The 17,292-nt window shown below is 39.0% G+C and overlaps 1 protein-coding gene across 1 annotated transcript in view; it reads left to right on the plus strand.

Moving 5' to 3' along the window:
- The window catches only part of Arid4b (AT rich interactive domain 4B (RBP1-like)), a 105,786-nt gene that overhangs the window by 78,511 nt on the left and 9,983 nt on the right, over window positions 1-17,292 (plus strand). Inside the window, exons 18-20 of the mRNA XM_013014563.1 lie at window positions 5,637-5,721; window positions 8,724-8,922; window positions 15,071-16,282. Coding sequence (XP_012870017.1) covers window positions 5,637-5,721; window positions 8,724-8,922; window positions 15,071-16,282 — 1,496 coding nt within the window. The remainder of the gene's footprint in view (window positions 1-5,636; window positions 5,722-8,723; window positions 8,923-15,070; window positions 16,283-17,292) is intronic.

Here is a 17,292-nt window from a genome sequence, read left to right on the forward strand (position 1 = left end):
TTACGAGCAACCTATTCAAGTTCCAGTTTCTCCTCTTCCTTGCTTACATGTGTTATTCTCTGTTTAAAAACATTTTTAGCCGCCCTAATGGATGTGAATGGATGTCTCATGCTTTTGATGAATATTTTCCTAATGACTACTCAATGATAAAAAACACTTTAGAGAAATGTTTATTTAGTTTCTTGTCCATTTTTTGTGATTGATTTTGTTGAGCTGGAGTAGTTCTTCATGTATTCTTCAAATTAATCCCTTATCAGATGTACAATTTGTAAATATTTTCTCCCATTCTGTAGTTTTTCTTTCACTTTCTTGATGGAATCCTTTGATGTACAAACAATTTTAATTTTGGTGAAGTCCAATTTGTGTATGTCATTGTTACCTATGCATTTGGTATGATATCCAAAAAAGTACTGTTAAATTCAGTATTTTGAACGGTTATGTTTTCTTGTTGCATCTGTAATGTTTAGGCCTTTGACCCGTTTAGACTGCATATTTGTATGTGATAGTCCTTCTCTTCTGGAACCAGAACACTGTTCAGGGACGAGAATGAATTTGTTTGAAAATACTTATTCCTATGACTTTATTTCCTTTTACTTTTTATCTTTGTTAAATATTTTAATGTCACTTTTATCTTCATTTCTCCATTCTTTCCTTCTCTAGAATTTTCTTGTTTTTCATCTTACACTTCCATGGAGTCTAACCCCTGCTATGCTACCATTGTTGAAACCATTGGATTTAGAAATATTGATAAAAAGTACAAAGTTGTTGAATTCTACTGAAATAACTATGGTCATGATAAAGGGAAGGCAAAGTACTATAGAAGTCATCTCATTTCTATAGCATAAAGGTTAAAATCCCATAAAATGAAGTCCATTTGACATGTTTTCCAAGTAGGTATCTATAAACTTCTGTGACATTTGGGTGTATAAGAGGAAATATTTAGTAAAAAGGATAATTCAGTTACTTGTAATGCTCAAGTAAGTCTTAATGATTTTTTTTCCCCTTTGCATAGTAAACTCAATTCTTTTTTCTTTTTTTCGGGGGGATGGAGGGGGTCGGTCATGGGTCCTGAACTATGGGCCTTAGTGCTGTCCCTGAGCTCTTCAGCTCAAGGCTAGTCCTCTACCACTTTGAGCCACAGCACTACTTCTGATTTTCTGGTGCTTAATTGGAGGTAAGTCTCATGGACTTTCCTTTGAATCTCGGTCCTCAGATCTTAGCCTCCTGAGTAGCTAAGATTATAGGTGTGAGCCTTTGGCACCTGGCATAAATTCAACTTTTAAACCTTTTTGAGTAGTACTGGGATTTGAATTCAAGGTCTTGTGTTTGCTTGGCAAGCACTCTATCACTTGAACCATGCCCTTAGCCCTTTTTTTCTTTTGTTACTTTTTAAATGTTTATACTTAGTCTGGCCAAGACTGTGGCATGCCCCCGCCCCCCCAACCCAATCTGTTTCCTGCATGGCTGGGATGACAAGTATGTACCACCATGCTCACGTTTTGTTGGTTGAGGTAGTCTCACAAACTTTTTGCCTGAGCTGGCCTAAAATTTTGAACTACTGATTTCTGTCTCCCCAGTAGCTAGGATTACAGGCATAAGCCACCCACACCCTGCTCAAAATTCTTTATTAACCTGATGCATTCAGTAGTTTTTGTAGATTAGGAGACTATATATAGTTCATGTAAAACATGAAGTTTGAACATGTTTATTCAATAGTTTTATAGCTTGGAAGGTGCATCAATATTTTTATCTAAATGTATACAAACACTAATTCCCTAAACCTACCAGAGATTAACGAAGAATACTTTTGAGGTATTTGAAAAACTCTGTAAGTTCATCATAATACAAAATTAGTGCCACAAGTGAACCATTTGTAGTGGTGTTTGTTGATGTTACATATGATCTATGCATAAAACTTCTGCTTAAGGCTCACTTTCCTTAATTATATCCTTAACCTACTGATATAAACAGTTACTATGCTATTCTGCTGAACTACTTTTGACTAATCTTAAATATGACTAATTGTAATATGTTTGTATCATTTTCTTGTATTATATTCTTAATTATGAAGAATACCATCCTTGTCTCTTTGTGGATGTTAATTGTTACTGCAAGTGAAAATATGAAGTATTAATAACAGAAGCTATTAACATTATTATTAATATTGCTATAGTTAATAACAGTAGCTATTAGCAGTTATCAATATTATTTATTTTTTAAATAATGTACTGTCATTTAAGATATACAGCTTGTGATCAGGTGTTTTGTTTTTTCCATAAATCTTGCTAGATAGCACATTCCTATAATCTGAGCTCTAGAGCCATGAATGAAGGATCATAGATCTTGAGGCCAGCCTGTCCTACACAGAGAGATGATATACATGATATACCCTGTCTCAGAAATCCTCAATAATTAAGCAGTCAATCTTGCTTTAAATACTTTATTAGATTAAAATATGCATAAATTGAGGTTACAAAATTTATGCTATGTTGTATTTTGTCAAAATGAACATGATAAGTTTATAATTGTTAAGTAATGTTAATTTATCAAACTTGATTTTTTAAAGTCTTTTTTGTTGTATTCGGGGATGTTTAACTCAGTACCTTCCTTGTGCTTGGTTGGCTGGTGATTCCACTGAGCCGCACTTCCAGCCCATTTAAAAATTTTTAAGTTTAATTTCTACTTTAGATTTTTTTAAGGAATTAAGTAGCTAATTATATTGTAATACATTAACTTTGTGTGTAAATCAAGGCAAAATGTAAAATGCGTATTAACTACTATTAATGATTTTTAAAATCGTTTAAATATAGGTGATCTTAATATCTTAATGGTTTGTCATTTGGTTTTATCTTTAATAATGTGTGCATTTCAAGTAGTAGATTTTAAAGTAATATATCATTTGTTTTTATCTGAATTTTATAAAGTATGTAACATTGCATGTAATTTATTTTGAAAAAGTCCTTAAGGGTATAGGTTTGTATTACTGCTTGCTAAATAATATTTCTATGAAAGTTGGGTTGCAGAAGAAGCAAAGTTTGAGCTAAATGTAGGTGTATTAACCATTTTGTTTAGTGTGTCTGCTTGACTAGTATTTTGCTGTTTTTATTGTTGTTAAGTGATTTCTTAGATAACTTGCCAGTATCTCCAAACAAAAGTCATAAGGTTTTCTCTTTAGAATTTCTTATTTTCTCTGGTGAGAGCAAGAATTAAGTGGTCTCTGAATGGTGTCTGCTTTGTATCGGTATTTAACTTTTAAAATTGTGCTTTCAGAATGTCTATATTGTTTCTGTGTGTTCTTAGGAGCTAGAAGTATGTTTGAATCCTCATTGCTGAACACCTACTACCCAGAACCATTACATCAGAGGTGTTTATCAAGCAAATACATCCACACAGTTCTTAATCCGATAGTCTTATAACTTTTTTAAGTAGCTGTACAAAAAGGTTACAATTTCATATGTCAGGTTATGATTACAGTGCATATTGATCAATGCTACCCCTTCCGTGCTTCTCCTCCATTTTTCTCTTCTCAGCCCTACCTTCAACTTATGTAGTCTTAAAATTTGTGATCACTTGGTTTAGTTAGTTCATATTATGTAGATCAGGGAGCGTCTTTAAGACTTGTAGAAGTTCATCGAATTGAGATCATGGGTGTGTTCTTTCATGTCTGTTCACTAGTTGATGTTAGATGATCTCAACAGATTTGTTTAGATTAGTCATGTATATACCTCAAGAATATTTTCCTTAGCAGTTTTAGGTTATCAGGTTCCATGTATAGGAATAATTACAACTAGTATTGTTGATAATTGGAATTGAAAGACACAGTAATTAATTTTCATCCACTAATATTACCTGGGCACTGGTAATGATACTAGCTTAGCATTCCATGTAAGTGTGTATATGCTCATAAAAGTATATATCCTCACACATGTTATTGTCTTGAGAATAGAGTCTTTTTTTTTTTTGGTCGGTCGTGGGGCTTGAATTCTGGGCCTGGGCACTGTCCCTCAGCTCAAGGCGAGCGTTCTACCATTTGAGCTACAGCGCCACTTCCGGTTTTCTGGTGGTTTATTGGAGATAGGAGTCTCACAGTCTTTCCTGCCCGGGCTGGCTTTGAACCGCGATCCTCAGATCTCAGCCTCCTGAGTAGCTAGGATTACAGGCGTGAGCCACCAGCGCCCGGCGAGAATAGAGTCTTATATTGCAAAGCTGGCCTTGAACTCCTAGGTTGCCTCAGCCTCCTAATCTCTAATAATCAGGACATTTTAATTTACAACCTCTTTTTCAGGTTCACATTCTAGAGAATTAAAAATGTCTTTTTTGTTATCCATAATAAACATTTCTTTCTTTTCTCCTACTTCCTTTGCTTTCCTTCTCTTTCTTCCTTCCCTCTCTCTTCTTTTTTCTTCCCTCCTTCATTTATTCCCTCCCTTTCCTCTAACTCCTCCACTGGGGTTTGAATTCAGGACTTCATATACTTGGTAGATAGATGTTGTATGAGCAATGAAACTTCAGTCCAATTTTTATAACTTCAGTACACAAAAAAGGAAATGACTAATGTCATTTTTCTTTTTAGCTTAGTTTTTACAGAAATATACTGTTTTTCTTTTCTCTATAAACAATAGCCTCATTGCAGTTAGTAGTAATCAACTGTAATGCCCTGAAGATTGCTTAGGCACCTGTAATCCTTCCTCCTCAGGATCTTGATCTGAAGTTCGTAGTTTGAAGCCAGCCTGGACAGGAAAGTCCATGAGACTCTTACCTCCAGTTAACCACCCAAAAAGCCAGAAGTGAAGCTGTGGCTCAAATACTTGGTAGGGCATTATAGCCTTGAGTGAAAAAACTTAAAGGATAGTATCCAAGCCCTCAGTTCAAGCCCTAAGTTGGCACATGAGTGCACTCATACAATTCTAAAGATTATCAGCACTGAATAGAGAAGTCATCACAGCTCTGTTGACTCCCAGCAATCTATCAGTATAGAAGAAAGCATCTCAGAGTACTGAAAACTTAGCAGAGTAATGTTTGTCAAATATTTTATAAGCATTTTCTCTAGGTTATTTTGCATTGACATAAGTTATAACATAGTTTTTCTGTAATGAAGTGCTGCTGTTGATAACCAGAGTAGCACATTGTGGTGGCTTTTTCCTTTTTAATCTTATTTTTATTTTTTTATTTCATTGTTATTATAAAGGTCATATGCAAAGGGATTACATTTATATAAGTCGGGTACGTTTCTTTTTGGACAATGTCACCTTTGGTGGTAGCTTCTTGACAGGTCGAGAGAACAAATTGCCTGCCTGATACTTAAGAACAGAAAGAACAGTGTTGTACAGACTATTGTGGTTTCTTTAATATTTGTGGTACAGATTAAATTTCTGTTCTTTGGAGCTTTGAAAATGGGAAGTGAATCTGGAAGAAGTCAGAGGTTCTGCCTCAGCCAGTAGCTAACTCTGTGACCTGGGGCAGGGCATCCCAGCTCTTCCTCTGGGCCTTGCTACCTATTCATCAGGCAGGTGCTCTCACTAAGACTCCCTGTTGTAAAATGTTAGGACTCGTATACAAATCGGAGGAGTATTTTGGCAGTAGTTTCTTCTTTGGTATATGTTTTGCATATTTATGTTCATTTCTTTTAATTTTAGATATGATGAATGGATTAAAGCAGACAAAATAGTAAGACCCGCCGATAAGAATGTACCAAAGATAAAACATAGAAAGAAAATAAAGGTAAGTGTTGATTTTGTTATATACCACTAGATGTTAATTAAAGAGCTTTTCCTTGAAAATGATGCAAGTAAATATGTGTGCTAATACTACTATTAGTGTTAGGCCCCCAGAGTAACAGATTTAGCCAATGCTAAACCCTGTTACACTTACTTTTGTCAGTTTGTGGAAAACATTTTAGAAGCAGTGCTAACTCTTGAGAGATCTTTAGTCCCATTGTTCTGTGGGACCCAGATCTCACTTACCTCCTTTTCCCCTTTCCTGTGCCTTTATTCCTCAGCTAGGAGTCATAAAGCAGAGTGGCTGGGGGGTGAGGGAGTTTTTCCGTTCAGGAAGCCAGATATGTTCCTAAGACCCTCCTAACCATATGTGATGGAGATACCATAGGGATCTAATAAATTCAATTAATAACAGGTAAACTCAATGTTAATTTATATTTGTAGCTATTCCTCACTCAGAGATTAAATCTTTCTAAATGATTTGATTAAAAAGTAGACCGTTAACAGGGTGCCTGTGGCTCACACCTGTAATCCTAGCTACTCAAGGGGCTGAGATCTGAGGATCATTAGTGATTCAAAGCCAGCCTGGGCAGGAAAGTTCGTGAGACACTTAACTCTCCAATAAACAACTCAGAAGACCAGAAGTGGTGCTGTGGCTGAAGTGGGAGAGTGCTTGCCTTGAGCTGAAGAGCTACAGCACCCAGGCCCAGAGTTCAAGCCCCATGACCAACCCCCCAAAAAAAAATTTAAAAAAATAGACCATTAAGTAATTGTTAGAGGGGTTTATTTTTTTGTTTTCTTTTTCTTTTTTTTTTTTTTTTGTCTTTTCAGTGCTTTAACAGTTTTTCTCAATCTCAGTCTTCCAAAATGCTCAGAGAGGAGCTGCCAGGTGTTCCCTTGCTGGGCACAGGGGGGAATGCTTTCTCCTTGGCTGCTTTGTTCTTTTCTCACTGTAAAGCTGGGTCCATGTTTTTAAGTTTTTAGTGATCAATAGCCTAACTCAAGACTTCCTTCCTAGTCTTCACTGTATTTAAGCATTGATTTTATATACTATACAAGCTTGTATGTGTGTGTGTGTACACGTACGTGTATGTACATGTGTATATGGCATTAGCCAGTCTTTTTTTTTTTTTTTCCCCCGGTCTTGGGGCTTGAACTCTGGGTTTGAGTGCTGTCCCTGTGCTCTTCAGCTCAAGACAAGCACTCTACCACTTGAGCCACAGCGCCACTTCCGGTTTTCTAGTGGTTTATTGGAGATAAGAGTCTCACGGACTTTCCTGCCCAGGCTGGCTTTGAACCTGATCCCCAGATCTCAGCCTCCTGAGTAGCTAGGATTACAGGTGTGAGCCACCGGCGCCCAGCAGCCAGTCTTTATAAAGCAAAATATAGATTGGGTATTTCCAAGATAAAGGATAGAAGAGATGAGGGAGAAAGCAATATTATAATGTTATATTTTCTTAATACTTCTTCAGTTCACTTCTTGACAACCTCTGGATATATTAAAATTTTGATTACAAGAAACAGGCACGTGTGTTTTACAAAGGCTTCCTAGTGTCTTCTGACAATGCCTATGCCTATCACTCTGTCACTTTGTCTCATCTTTGTTGAGAGCCACTACTGTAGAAAAATCCTCTGCAGGTACCTAAAGCCCTTTTTTGAGCTTGGACTATAGTGAGTTATCTCAGCTTTCAGCATGCATAGTAGATGCTGACTCTGAGATGAAACACTGGAGTGGTGGAAGAGCTGGAATTAATATTAGTCTGTGTTCTGAGAATTACACCTGAGGGTTCTAAGGTAAAGGATCTCACCCTTGTGCCTTTGTCAGAACCATTTGGACAGGACAATTCACTGGAGGTTGTATTTCGTGGTTCTATCCTCAGCAGTTCTGATTTAGTAGATTTGAGGTTGGTTCCAAAGGCTCGTGTTTCTAACAACTTCCTAGCAAATGCTCACGTTGCTGGGCCAGGGCTGCACCTGGGGAGTCAGTGTCCTAACTAACACATGTCTGCCATGTAAGGAATGAATGTCCTGTGTGTCCAGAGGGTGCCTCCTAGGTCCTATCCTCAGGACAGGTGTGAAATGTCACTCAAATTAGTCTATGTAGAGGGACCTTAGGCATTGTTGATTGCAAACTTATACTTCAGAGCTTGCTTATACTTCTTACTATAAATTCTTTTTAAAACAAACTATAGTTTCCAGGAAATACACTAGCCACCCTCCTTCTATTTGTAAACAGAATTGGAAAAAAATTCACATTTTTATCTGGAAAACTAGTCATTCACTGAAGTGGCAGTAGTCTCCTGCCTTGCTTTTCACAACAGATCATTTGTTTAAAGTTTCTCCCATCTTTTGAGTGGAAGTACTTAACATTGTAATTCCAAGCCACAGATTATAACTAGAATGTTGAATTTTAAGGTAAGCAGGTTGAAATTGTTTTTATGTTTGTGTGCATGAATATTTCTTTTGAGCCTATTGTGCTTTAATTTAGCACAAATTATTAGAAGTATGTGTTTGCTAATTTTAATTCCTGTCTGATTGCTACTTTTATCCCTACTACTAAATTACTCCTACAGTTCTTTTGCTAAATTTAAAAAACAAAAACCACCTGGGGTTGGTGGTTGGTTGTTTTGTGTTTTGTGCCAGAACTAGGGCTTGAACTCTTGCTCTTGAGATCTCATTCAACTTTTTTCACTCAAGGCTGGTGCTGTATGACTTGAACCACACCTCCACTTCTGGATTTTTGCTTGTTAATAAGAAATCAGAATCTCCTGATTTTGTCTGCCCTGGGCTAGCTTTAAACCAAGATTCTCAAATCGCAGTCCTCCTGGACTGGTGTGAGCCACCAATCCAGCTCCCATGATGGTTTTGAAGGCTTTTATATCTGTTTTCAGTTAAATACTTGACAAAATATTTTACAGCTTTGTGTTTACGATGGCATTAATATTACAAATGTGTTATAATGAATTATGGCTAACATACAATACTTCCCATCTTCTCTTAACCTAGAATAAATTGGACAAAGAAAAAGATAAAGATGAAAAATATTCTCCTAAAAACTGTAAACTTCGACGCCTGTCAAAACCCCCATTTCAGACAAATCCATCTCCCGAAATGGTATCCAAACTGGATCTTGCTGATGCCAGAAATTCTGACACAGCTCATATTAAATCCATAGAAATCACTTCCATCCTTAATGGACTTCAAGGTAAGTATAACAGACATTTTGCTGCATTCAATTGTTTGTAATTTCTAGAAATTAAATTCTTTAAAGGTAATTCAATGACATTGTTGGATTTTTTTTTTAACCAGAATTTTGTTGATTGTTTTACTTGAAATAAAATTGACCATTGAGCCATATGCCTGTGGCTCCATCTGTAATCCTACTCAGGAGGCTGAGATCTGAGGATCACGGTTCATAGTCAGTCCAGGACAGAAAAGTCCGTGAGACTCTTATCTCCAATTAACCACCAGAAAACTGGCAGTGACATTGTGGTTCCAATTGGTAAAGTGCTAGAGCCCTGAGTGAAAAGTCTAAAGACAGTGCCCATGCCCTGAGTTCAAGCCCCATGGCTGACCTTCCCCCCCCATCCTTCCCCGCCCCCCCCCCAAAATTACCACTGGTTGAGTGGTTAGTTAAAATTTAGTATTCAATCTAAAGCATTCAAGTGCTAGCCTGTCGGTTGCCATGATAAGATTGTATTATACTGTATCAGATTGTAAAACTGTATTGCCAGGTGTTTGTAAGGAATATAAACCTTGCTTTTTCGTGATTAATATGATTTCGTTTGTGATGGCACAGTTAACAAGACAGATTAGAGTATTAAATAAAAAAGACAAGCAGAGTGCCTATGGCTCTAGTCCTAGCTACTAAGGAGGCTGAGATCTAAGAATTGTGACTGGAGGCCAGCCTAGACAGTAAAACCTGTTGTGAGCGTCCATGTCCAGTTAACCAATGAGAAGCCAGGCTGAGCAGAAGACACTTGAGTTTAAGCCCACCTTCCTCTCCCCTCCCCCCCCCCGCCCCCAGTACTGGCTAAATAAATAAACAGGCAGTAAGGGCTAGAAAGGGGGATTTACTAAGTCTGAGACAGGAGGAAAATCTGATATGTGAAATAAAGTAAAAGAAGGTATCTCCTTAAATTCATTTTGAATGTAAAGTAACTTGTCCCATGAACTTATTATTATACAAACCTAACTATATGTAATATTCTAAAGTCAGTTTAAAGAATTTTCCTAGGGCTGGGAAGGTCGCTCTGTGGTCTAGAGTGCTTGCCTTGCATGCATGAGGCCCTGGGTTTGATTCCTCAACACCATATTAGCAGAAAAAACAGGAAGTGGTGCTGTGGCCTAAGTGGTAGAGCGCTAGCCTTGAGCTGAAGAGCTGAGGGACAGTGCCCAGGCCCAGAGTTCAGGCCCCACAACCAACAACAAAAACAACAAAAAATTCCTAATTTATGCAGAATAGTATATGGAAAATATTTGTATACATATATGACTTATAGAGTGATAGTAACATTGCACACTAGTATGACCCCACAGTTGTGAATAATTCTTTTATTTCCTCCCAGAAATTATTACTATTCTGCCTTTTATGTAGTTATTGCTCCTCTCCTCTCCTCTCACCTCCTCTCTCCTCTCTTCTTTTCTTTTCTTTTTGCCAGTCCTCGGGCCTGGGCACTGTTCCTGAGCTTCTTTTGCACAAGGCTAGCACTCTATCACTTGAGCCACAGCATCACTTCTGGCTTTTTCTGTTTATGTGGTACTGAGGAATAGAATCCAGGGCTTCATGTATGATAGGCAAGCACTCTACCAGTAAGCCATATTCCTAGCCCCCCACTTTACTTTTCTTTACAATTGAATAATATATATACATGTATATGTGTGTATGTATTCCAAAGAGGATATTATTTAACTTTCAAAAATCAAAAAGTGTCAGACAATAAACTCCCCTTTGTAATAAAGCTTAGATGAAGCTTCCCTTAGTGTGCTATTAGAATAGAGATCTAGATCATTCTTATTTCGGGTTTGGCTTCTCTGAGAGTTTTATAAAAGTGAGTATGGGGTTATAAGTGAATTCTGGAAGACTGAGGGCCTCTGCACAGTTAAGATACCTGACATAGTCGTAGTGGATTACCAGAGGAGAAAAATGCTTAGTCCAAGTTGTAGGTTGTTCTGTGCTATTCTCTGATTGCAGGTGTACCATGCATGATTTGTCTTCAGTTTTCAGAAGTCGAGCAAAATGTTTCTGCAGGACCTTGTCAGCTAAAGGAACCACAGATCAGGAACAGAATTAGAATTTTATCAGCACATAGCCAAAACAAGAAGCAGTAGAGCACTTGCCTTGAGCTGAAGAGCGCAGGACAGCTCCCAGGCCCAGAGTTCAAGCCCCATGACCGACCAAAAAAAAAAAAAGTGTGTGTGTGTGTGTGTTAGTTTGTTTCTTTATACATCTAGTGCAATATCATTATATACATCTGGAGATGATATTGATTCTCAGCATGGATGGATACATATGTACATGTATATGTAGGTACCTAAATGTGTACACACATAGATAGCTAGATAGGTAGCTAAGTAGGTAGGTAGGTAGACTGGCATACACACATGTATGCAGGCAGGCAGACAACAGGTTTGGATATATGGATGGATGGATGGGAGAACCTCTAATAGCATTCTAGGGATCTTTAGTTCCTGGAATTCCCTTTGTTTGTTTTTGTTTTTGTTTTTTTGGTCAGTTGTGGGGCTTGAACGCTGGGCTTGGGCCCTGTCCCTCAGCTCTTCAGCTCAAGGCAAGTGCTCTACCGCTTGAGCCACAGCACCACTTCTGGTTTTCTAGTGTTTTATTGGAGATAAGAGTCTCACATACTTCCTGCCCAGGCTGGCTTTGAACTGCAGATCCTCAAATCTCAGCCTCCTGAGTAGCAAGGATTATAGGTGTGAACCACTGTTGCCCGGCTCCCTTTGTTTTTAACTGCTCATTCTCCCCCCAGCCTGTATTCCTGTTTTTAATGGAACACATTTTTTAATAGATGAAGAATTAAGTACAGCTAGGCAACGGTAGCTGGTTCACACCTATAATCCTAACTACTCAGGAGGCTGAGATCTGAGAATCACGGTTCAAAGCCAGCTCAGGCAGGAAAGTCCATGAGACTCTTTTTTTTTTTTTTTTTATGAGACTCTTAACTCCAATAAACCACCAGAAAACTGGAAGTGGCGCTGTGGCTCAAGTGGTAGAGCATTAGCCTTAAGCTGAAGAGCTGAAGTACAGCACCCAGGTCCAGAGTTTAAGTCCCACGACCAAAAAAAAAAAAATTAAGTACAGGAAGTTAGGTGCAGGTGGCTCACTCCCATAATCCTAGTTATTCAGGAGGCTAAGATCTGAGGATCAAGCCAGCTGTGAGACTTTTCTGTCAGTCATGGGGCTTGAACTCTGGGTCTGGGCACTGTCCCTCAGCTATTCAGCTCAAGGCTAGTGCTCTACTATTTGGGCCACAGCACCACTTCCAGTTTTTTCTACTTATGTGGTGCTGAGGAATCTAACCCAGGGCCTTATGCATGCTAGGCAAGCACTCTACCATTGAGACATCTTCCCAGCCCCATGTGAGACTTATTTCCAGTTAAATACCAAAAAGCCAGAAGTAGAACTGTGGCTCAAGTGGTAGAATGCTAGCCTTGAGCAAAGAAACCTAGGAGCTGTGCTCAGACCCTGAGTTCAAGCCCCAGGACTGGCCCTTACACATGCATCTGTGTGTGCACACATACATACTCAAATACAGAAGTTACCCAGGAGGCTGAGACCTGGAGAAGAGGTTTGCAGCCACCCCAAGCGAAAAGTCTTTGAGACTTTTATTTCCACTTAAGTACCAAGATACTGAGCTGGAGGCATGGCTCAAGTGGTAGAGTACCAGCTATGAATTAGTAAGCTGAGCTAGCTTGAAGCCTTGAGGTCAAGCCCTGGTACTGACAGGAAAATAATGATTAATATAGCAGAGGAGAAGTAAGGGGAAGTATTTGGAGACTCAGTGTAAATACCTGTATTTATGGTTTTAGTCTTGTTTTTTAATGCTATAACAAAGTGCCACAGATGAGGTAACTTATAAAGGAAAGACGTTTTATTTGCAAGGTTATAAAGGCTGAGCTGTTCAGTGGTAAGAGTCTTCCTGCCTTGCTGTAAGTAGCAAGAACATCCCCTGGTGGGGGAGCACCAGAGGACACTTAACGAGAGACAGTAACTAGCCCTCTCCTGTGGGAACAGCATTAAACTCTGTTCATGAGGCTGAAGCCCTCATGAAGCTCAATCCTTCTTAAAAGTTGTACTTTACAGTACGGCATAGTAGCTGTTAAACTTCAGCATTAGTTTTGGAGAGGACATTTAAAGTACAGCACCTCATCTAGTTGCTGATTCTTTGTATGTTTTATTGTTTCTTTCTTTACTTTGTCTTTATTTGTCTATTATTTATACATTTTTGGTACTAGTCTTTGGAGCTTGAACTCAGGGCCTGGGCACTGTCCCTGAGCTGTTTTGCTCAAGGCTAGCTCCCTACCACTTGACAGTTCCACATCTGATTATTTTAGTGTAAGTCTTACAGACTTTTCTGCCCAGACTGGCTTTGAATGGCAATTCTCAAATCCCAGCCTCTCACGTAGCTAAAGAGTCTTTATCTTTAATGTCTTAAAATTACACAGTGAGATATTCCTTTTATGGATTTGGTTTCACCTTTAGGGTGTATTATCTAACCTCCCTTATTCTAGGAACTTTTTTGTTGTTGTTTTTTTTTGGGGGGGGGTCTGGTTGTGGGGCCTGAACTCTGGGCCTGGGCACTGTCCCTCAGCTCTTCAGCTCAAGGCTAGCACTCTACCACTTGCCACAGCGCCACTTCTGGCTCTTTTCATTTTTGCTTATGTAGTGCTGAGGAATCGAACCCAGGGCCTCAGGCATGTAAGGCAAGCGCTCTACCACTGAGCCATCTTCCCAGCCCCTCTAGGAACTTTTATGTGTGCTCTGGGCAGTTTTCTTGCATGCATTTTTTGTGTGTTTTTTGTTTGTTTGTTTTGGCCTATATTTGTTGTCTTTTTCTGTTTACTTGGGTTTGAACTCAGGGTCTCATACTTGCTAGGCAGGCACTTCTGCAGTTTGAGCCCTGCCGTTAACCCTTTTTGCTTTTGTTGTCTTGTTTTAGAGTACATCTTCGGAAGGGTTGGGAGGAAGGTGCAGAACTTGAGGGAAAAAGGGTGAGAAAGTGCAATAGTGGAGTTCACTGGACATTGATGAACATGAACTATACAACTCATGTGTAGAGGTGGGAGGGAAGGACCAGGAGAGAGTGAGGTAATAGAAGACACTATGAAAAGAAATATACCGGGCTGGGATGGTGGCTTAGTGGTAGAGTGCTTGCCTTGCATGCATGAGGCCCTGAGTTCAATTCTTCAGCACCACAGGCAGAAAAAGCCAGAACAGAAGTGGTGCTGTGGCTCAAGTGGTAGAGTGCTAGCCTTGAGCTGAAGAGCTGAGGGACAATGCCCAGGCCCAGAGTTCAGGCCCTCTCACCAATTAAGAAAAGAAATGTACTCATTACCTGACTCATGTAAACGTAATATCTCTGTATATCACTTCTATAATAATATAATAACAATAAAGTAAATTAATTTTAAAAATAGGTCATTTTTTTGCCCAGGCCAGCCTGGCCTTTGGTCCTCCTATTCATGCTTTCCACGTAGCTGGGATAATAGTTGCATGCCACCATCTCCCGCCTTTTTATTGATTGAGATGTGGTCTTGCTAGCTTTTTGCCCAGGCTATATAACCTCAAGTTGCAATCCTCCTGATCTCTGCCTCATTAGTAGGATTACAGATGTGAGCCACAGAGCCTGACCGCTGTTCTTTTTTTCATTTGTTGTTACATGGTACTCTTCTAATATGCCTTATCTGCCACAATTGTGTTTGGCTTTTAATTCATTCTATCAGTTTTTTCCTAAAATTTCTTATACTTTTATTTTCTGATCCTTTATTCATTGCTTATTGTTGGTTAGAATGTTTGGCTGCTGTAGTGATTTAGTTTTCAAACACTATTTCCTGAAGGTTCTTACATTCTCATACAGAGAGAGCTATGTTTTACTAAAATTAAGTTTATGTTTTTTATGTTTTATTATTGGATGAGTTTGGCAAAAGAATTTATGGTATAACTATCACCATGATCCTATGTCAAGTAAGTGTCTTAACCACTTTGAAACTCAATTTCCTCAAGCAAGGTAAAAGCTTGATACTTGGGGTAGCTCTAAACATAATGCCTGAGCACATGAAGACATTACTAGTGCTCCTATCTGGCTCATCTTCACCTATCCCCTCTTTTCTAGCCTCTGAAAGTTCTGCCGAGGACAGTGAGCAGGAAGATGATAGAGGTGCTCAGGATATAGATGAGAATGGCAAAGAAGAATCCAAGGTGGACCATTTGACCCACACCAGAAATGAACTTACTGCAAAAGAAGAGCAGAATAATAGCCCCTCTTTGCTAGAAGAAAACAAAGTACAGTCAGATTTGGTAATATCCAAATCAAAATCTCCAGAAAGATTAAGAAAAGATATAGAAGGAATCTCTGAAGATACTGATTTTGAAGAGGATGATGAAGTCACAAAAAAGAGAAAGGATGTTAAAAAGGATACAGCAGATAAATCTTCAAAGCCACAAATAAAACGTGGTAAAAGAAGGTATTGCAATACAGAAGAATATTTAAAAACTGGATCACCTGGCAAGAAGGAAGAGCGAGCAAAGAGTAAAGAATCACTTTGCATAGAAAACAGCAGTAACAGTTCTTCAGATGAAGATGAAGAGGAAAAATCAAAAGCAAAGATGACACCAACCAAGAAATACAATGGTTTGGAGGAAAAAAGAAAATCTGTACGGGCAACTGGTTTCTATTCAGGATTTTCAGAAGTGGCAGAAAAAAGAATAAAACTTTTAAACACCTCTGATGAAAGACTTCAAAACAGCAGGGCTAAAGATCGAAAAGATGTCTGGTCAAGTATTCAGGGACAGTGGCCTAAGAAAACACTTAAGGAGCTGTTTTCAGACTCTGATACTGAGGCTGCAGCATCCCCACCCCATCCTGCCCCAGAGGAAGGGGCAGCAGAGGAGTCCCTGCAGACTGTGGCTGAAGAGGAGAGTTGTTCCCCTAGTGTAGAGCTAGAGAAGCTGCCACCAGCCACTATTGACACTAAGCCCATTGAAGAAAAGACAGTCGATGTCAGTGATCGAAAGTCTGAATTTCCGAGTAGTGGCAGCAATTCAGTGCTCAATACCCCTCCTACTACACCTGAATCGCCTTCATCCGTCACTGTAACAGAAGCCAGTCAGCAGCAGTCTTCTGTCACAGTATCAGAGCCCCTGGCTCCCAGCCAAGAAGAGGTTCGAAGTATCAAGAGTGAAACTGACAGCACAATTGAGGTGGATAGTGTTGTAGGTGAGCTCCAAGACCTCCAGTCAGAGGGAAATAGCTCACCAGCAGGCTTTGATGCCAGCGTGAGTTCCAGTAGTAGCAATCAGCAGGAACCTGAACATCCTGAAAAAGGTGAGGAAGGAAAATTACACAGACGAAATTTTGGGGTTTCCCCTGTTAAAAGTCTTAATGGCTTCACAGTGTTTGTTGTAATGTAGGTGCTTATGTAATATGCTTATGTGGTCCTTTGAATAATGATAATGAGTTGAATTTAAAAGCTTTTAATACTGCTTATATGAATTTCCTGTGACATTTCCAGTGGATAGAACTTGAACTCAGACCCAAAGTCAAAACTGTTTGAAAATGAATTATATATAATAGTTGACTTTGTGGCATGAGCAGCTTAATTCCATTTCTGAAGCCTTGTTTTGCATTTATAATGGATAACCTCACATACATTTTGGTTAATAATTGACAGACCTCACCCCCTCAATCCTTTATCAAATACTGAATGCAGTGGATTGGAGCAGTAGTCTAGACATGCTTTCCTTGGGAAACTTTGTCAAACTGACTGAGCCTTACTTGTGTGAGTTTGTGAAGGAATTTGATGCTTTCTTAGATGCATTGTCCAAATCTGAAGGATCATTGTATATGTTATAAAGTATAAAAATACTTTTTTATTTTTCCATGACGTTGTTAAAAGTGGACATTCAAATTAGCACTTTCTAAAACTAGTAGGGCCTTCTGATGATGCCAGAGCTGTACTCTTCATTATTTTTCTTAGAACCACTCATTTACGTGTCTTTAAAAGTAAGTATTTTTCTAACCTGAAATTTTGATTTAAAACATGCATTTCCATTGAATAGAAAGCTTTAAAGGATATGTATTTCATATAACATCAGATTTTAATATACTCGCTTCAGAGTTTTAGTTGACCCTAAGGAGATATGGTCTATCTATGGTTGATGTAGCCAGCCTGGGGTACATAGTGACTTCCAGGCCAGAAGGGACTGACTGCTCAGGGAGACCCTGACTCCAAGAAAGATACTGAGATCTGGCTTAAAAGTTTTTTTCCCAGCCCTGTGCTGGTGGCTCACGCCTGTAATCCTAACTACTGAGGAGGCTGAGATCTGAGGCTCACG

This window comes from Dipodomys ordii, unplaced genomic scaffold, assembly GCF_000151885.1.
Source record: "Dipodomys ordii isolate 6190 unplaced genomic scaffold, Dord_2.0 Scaffold24, whole genome shotgun sequence".
NCBI lineage: Eukaryota > Metazoa > Chordata > Mammalia > Rodentia > Heteromyidae > Dipodomys > Dipodomys ordii.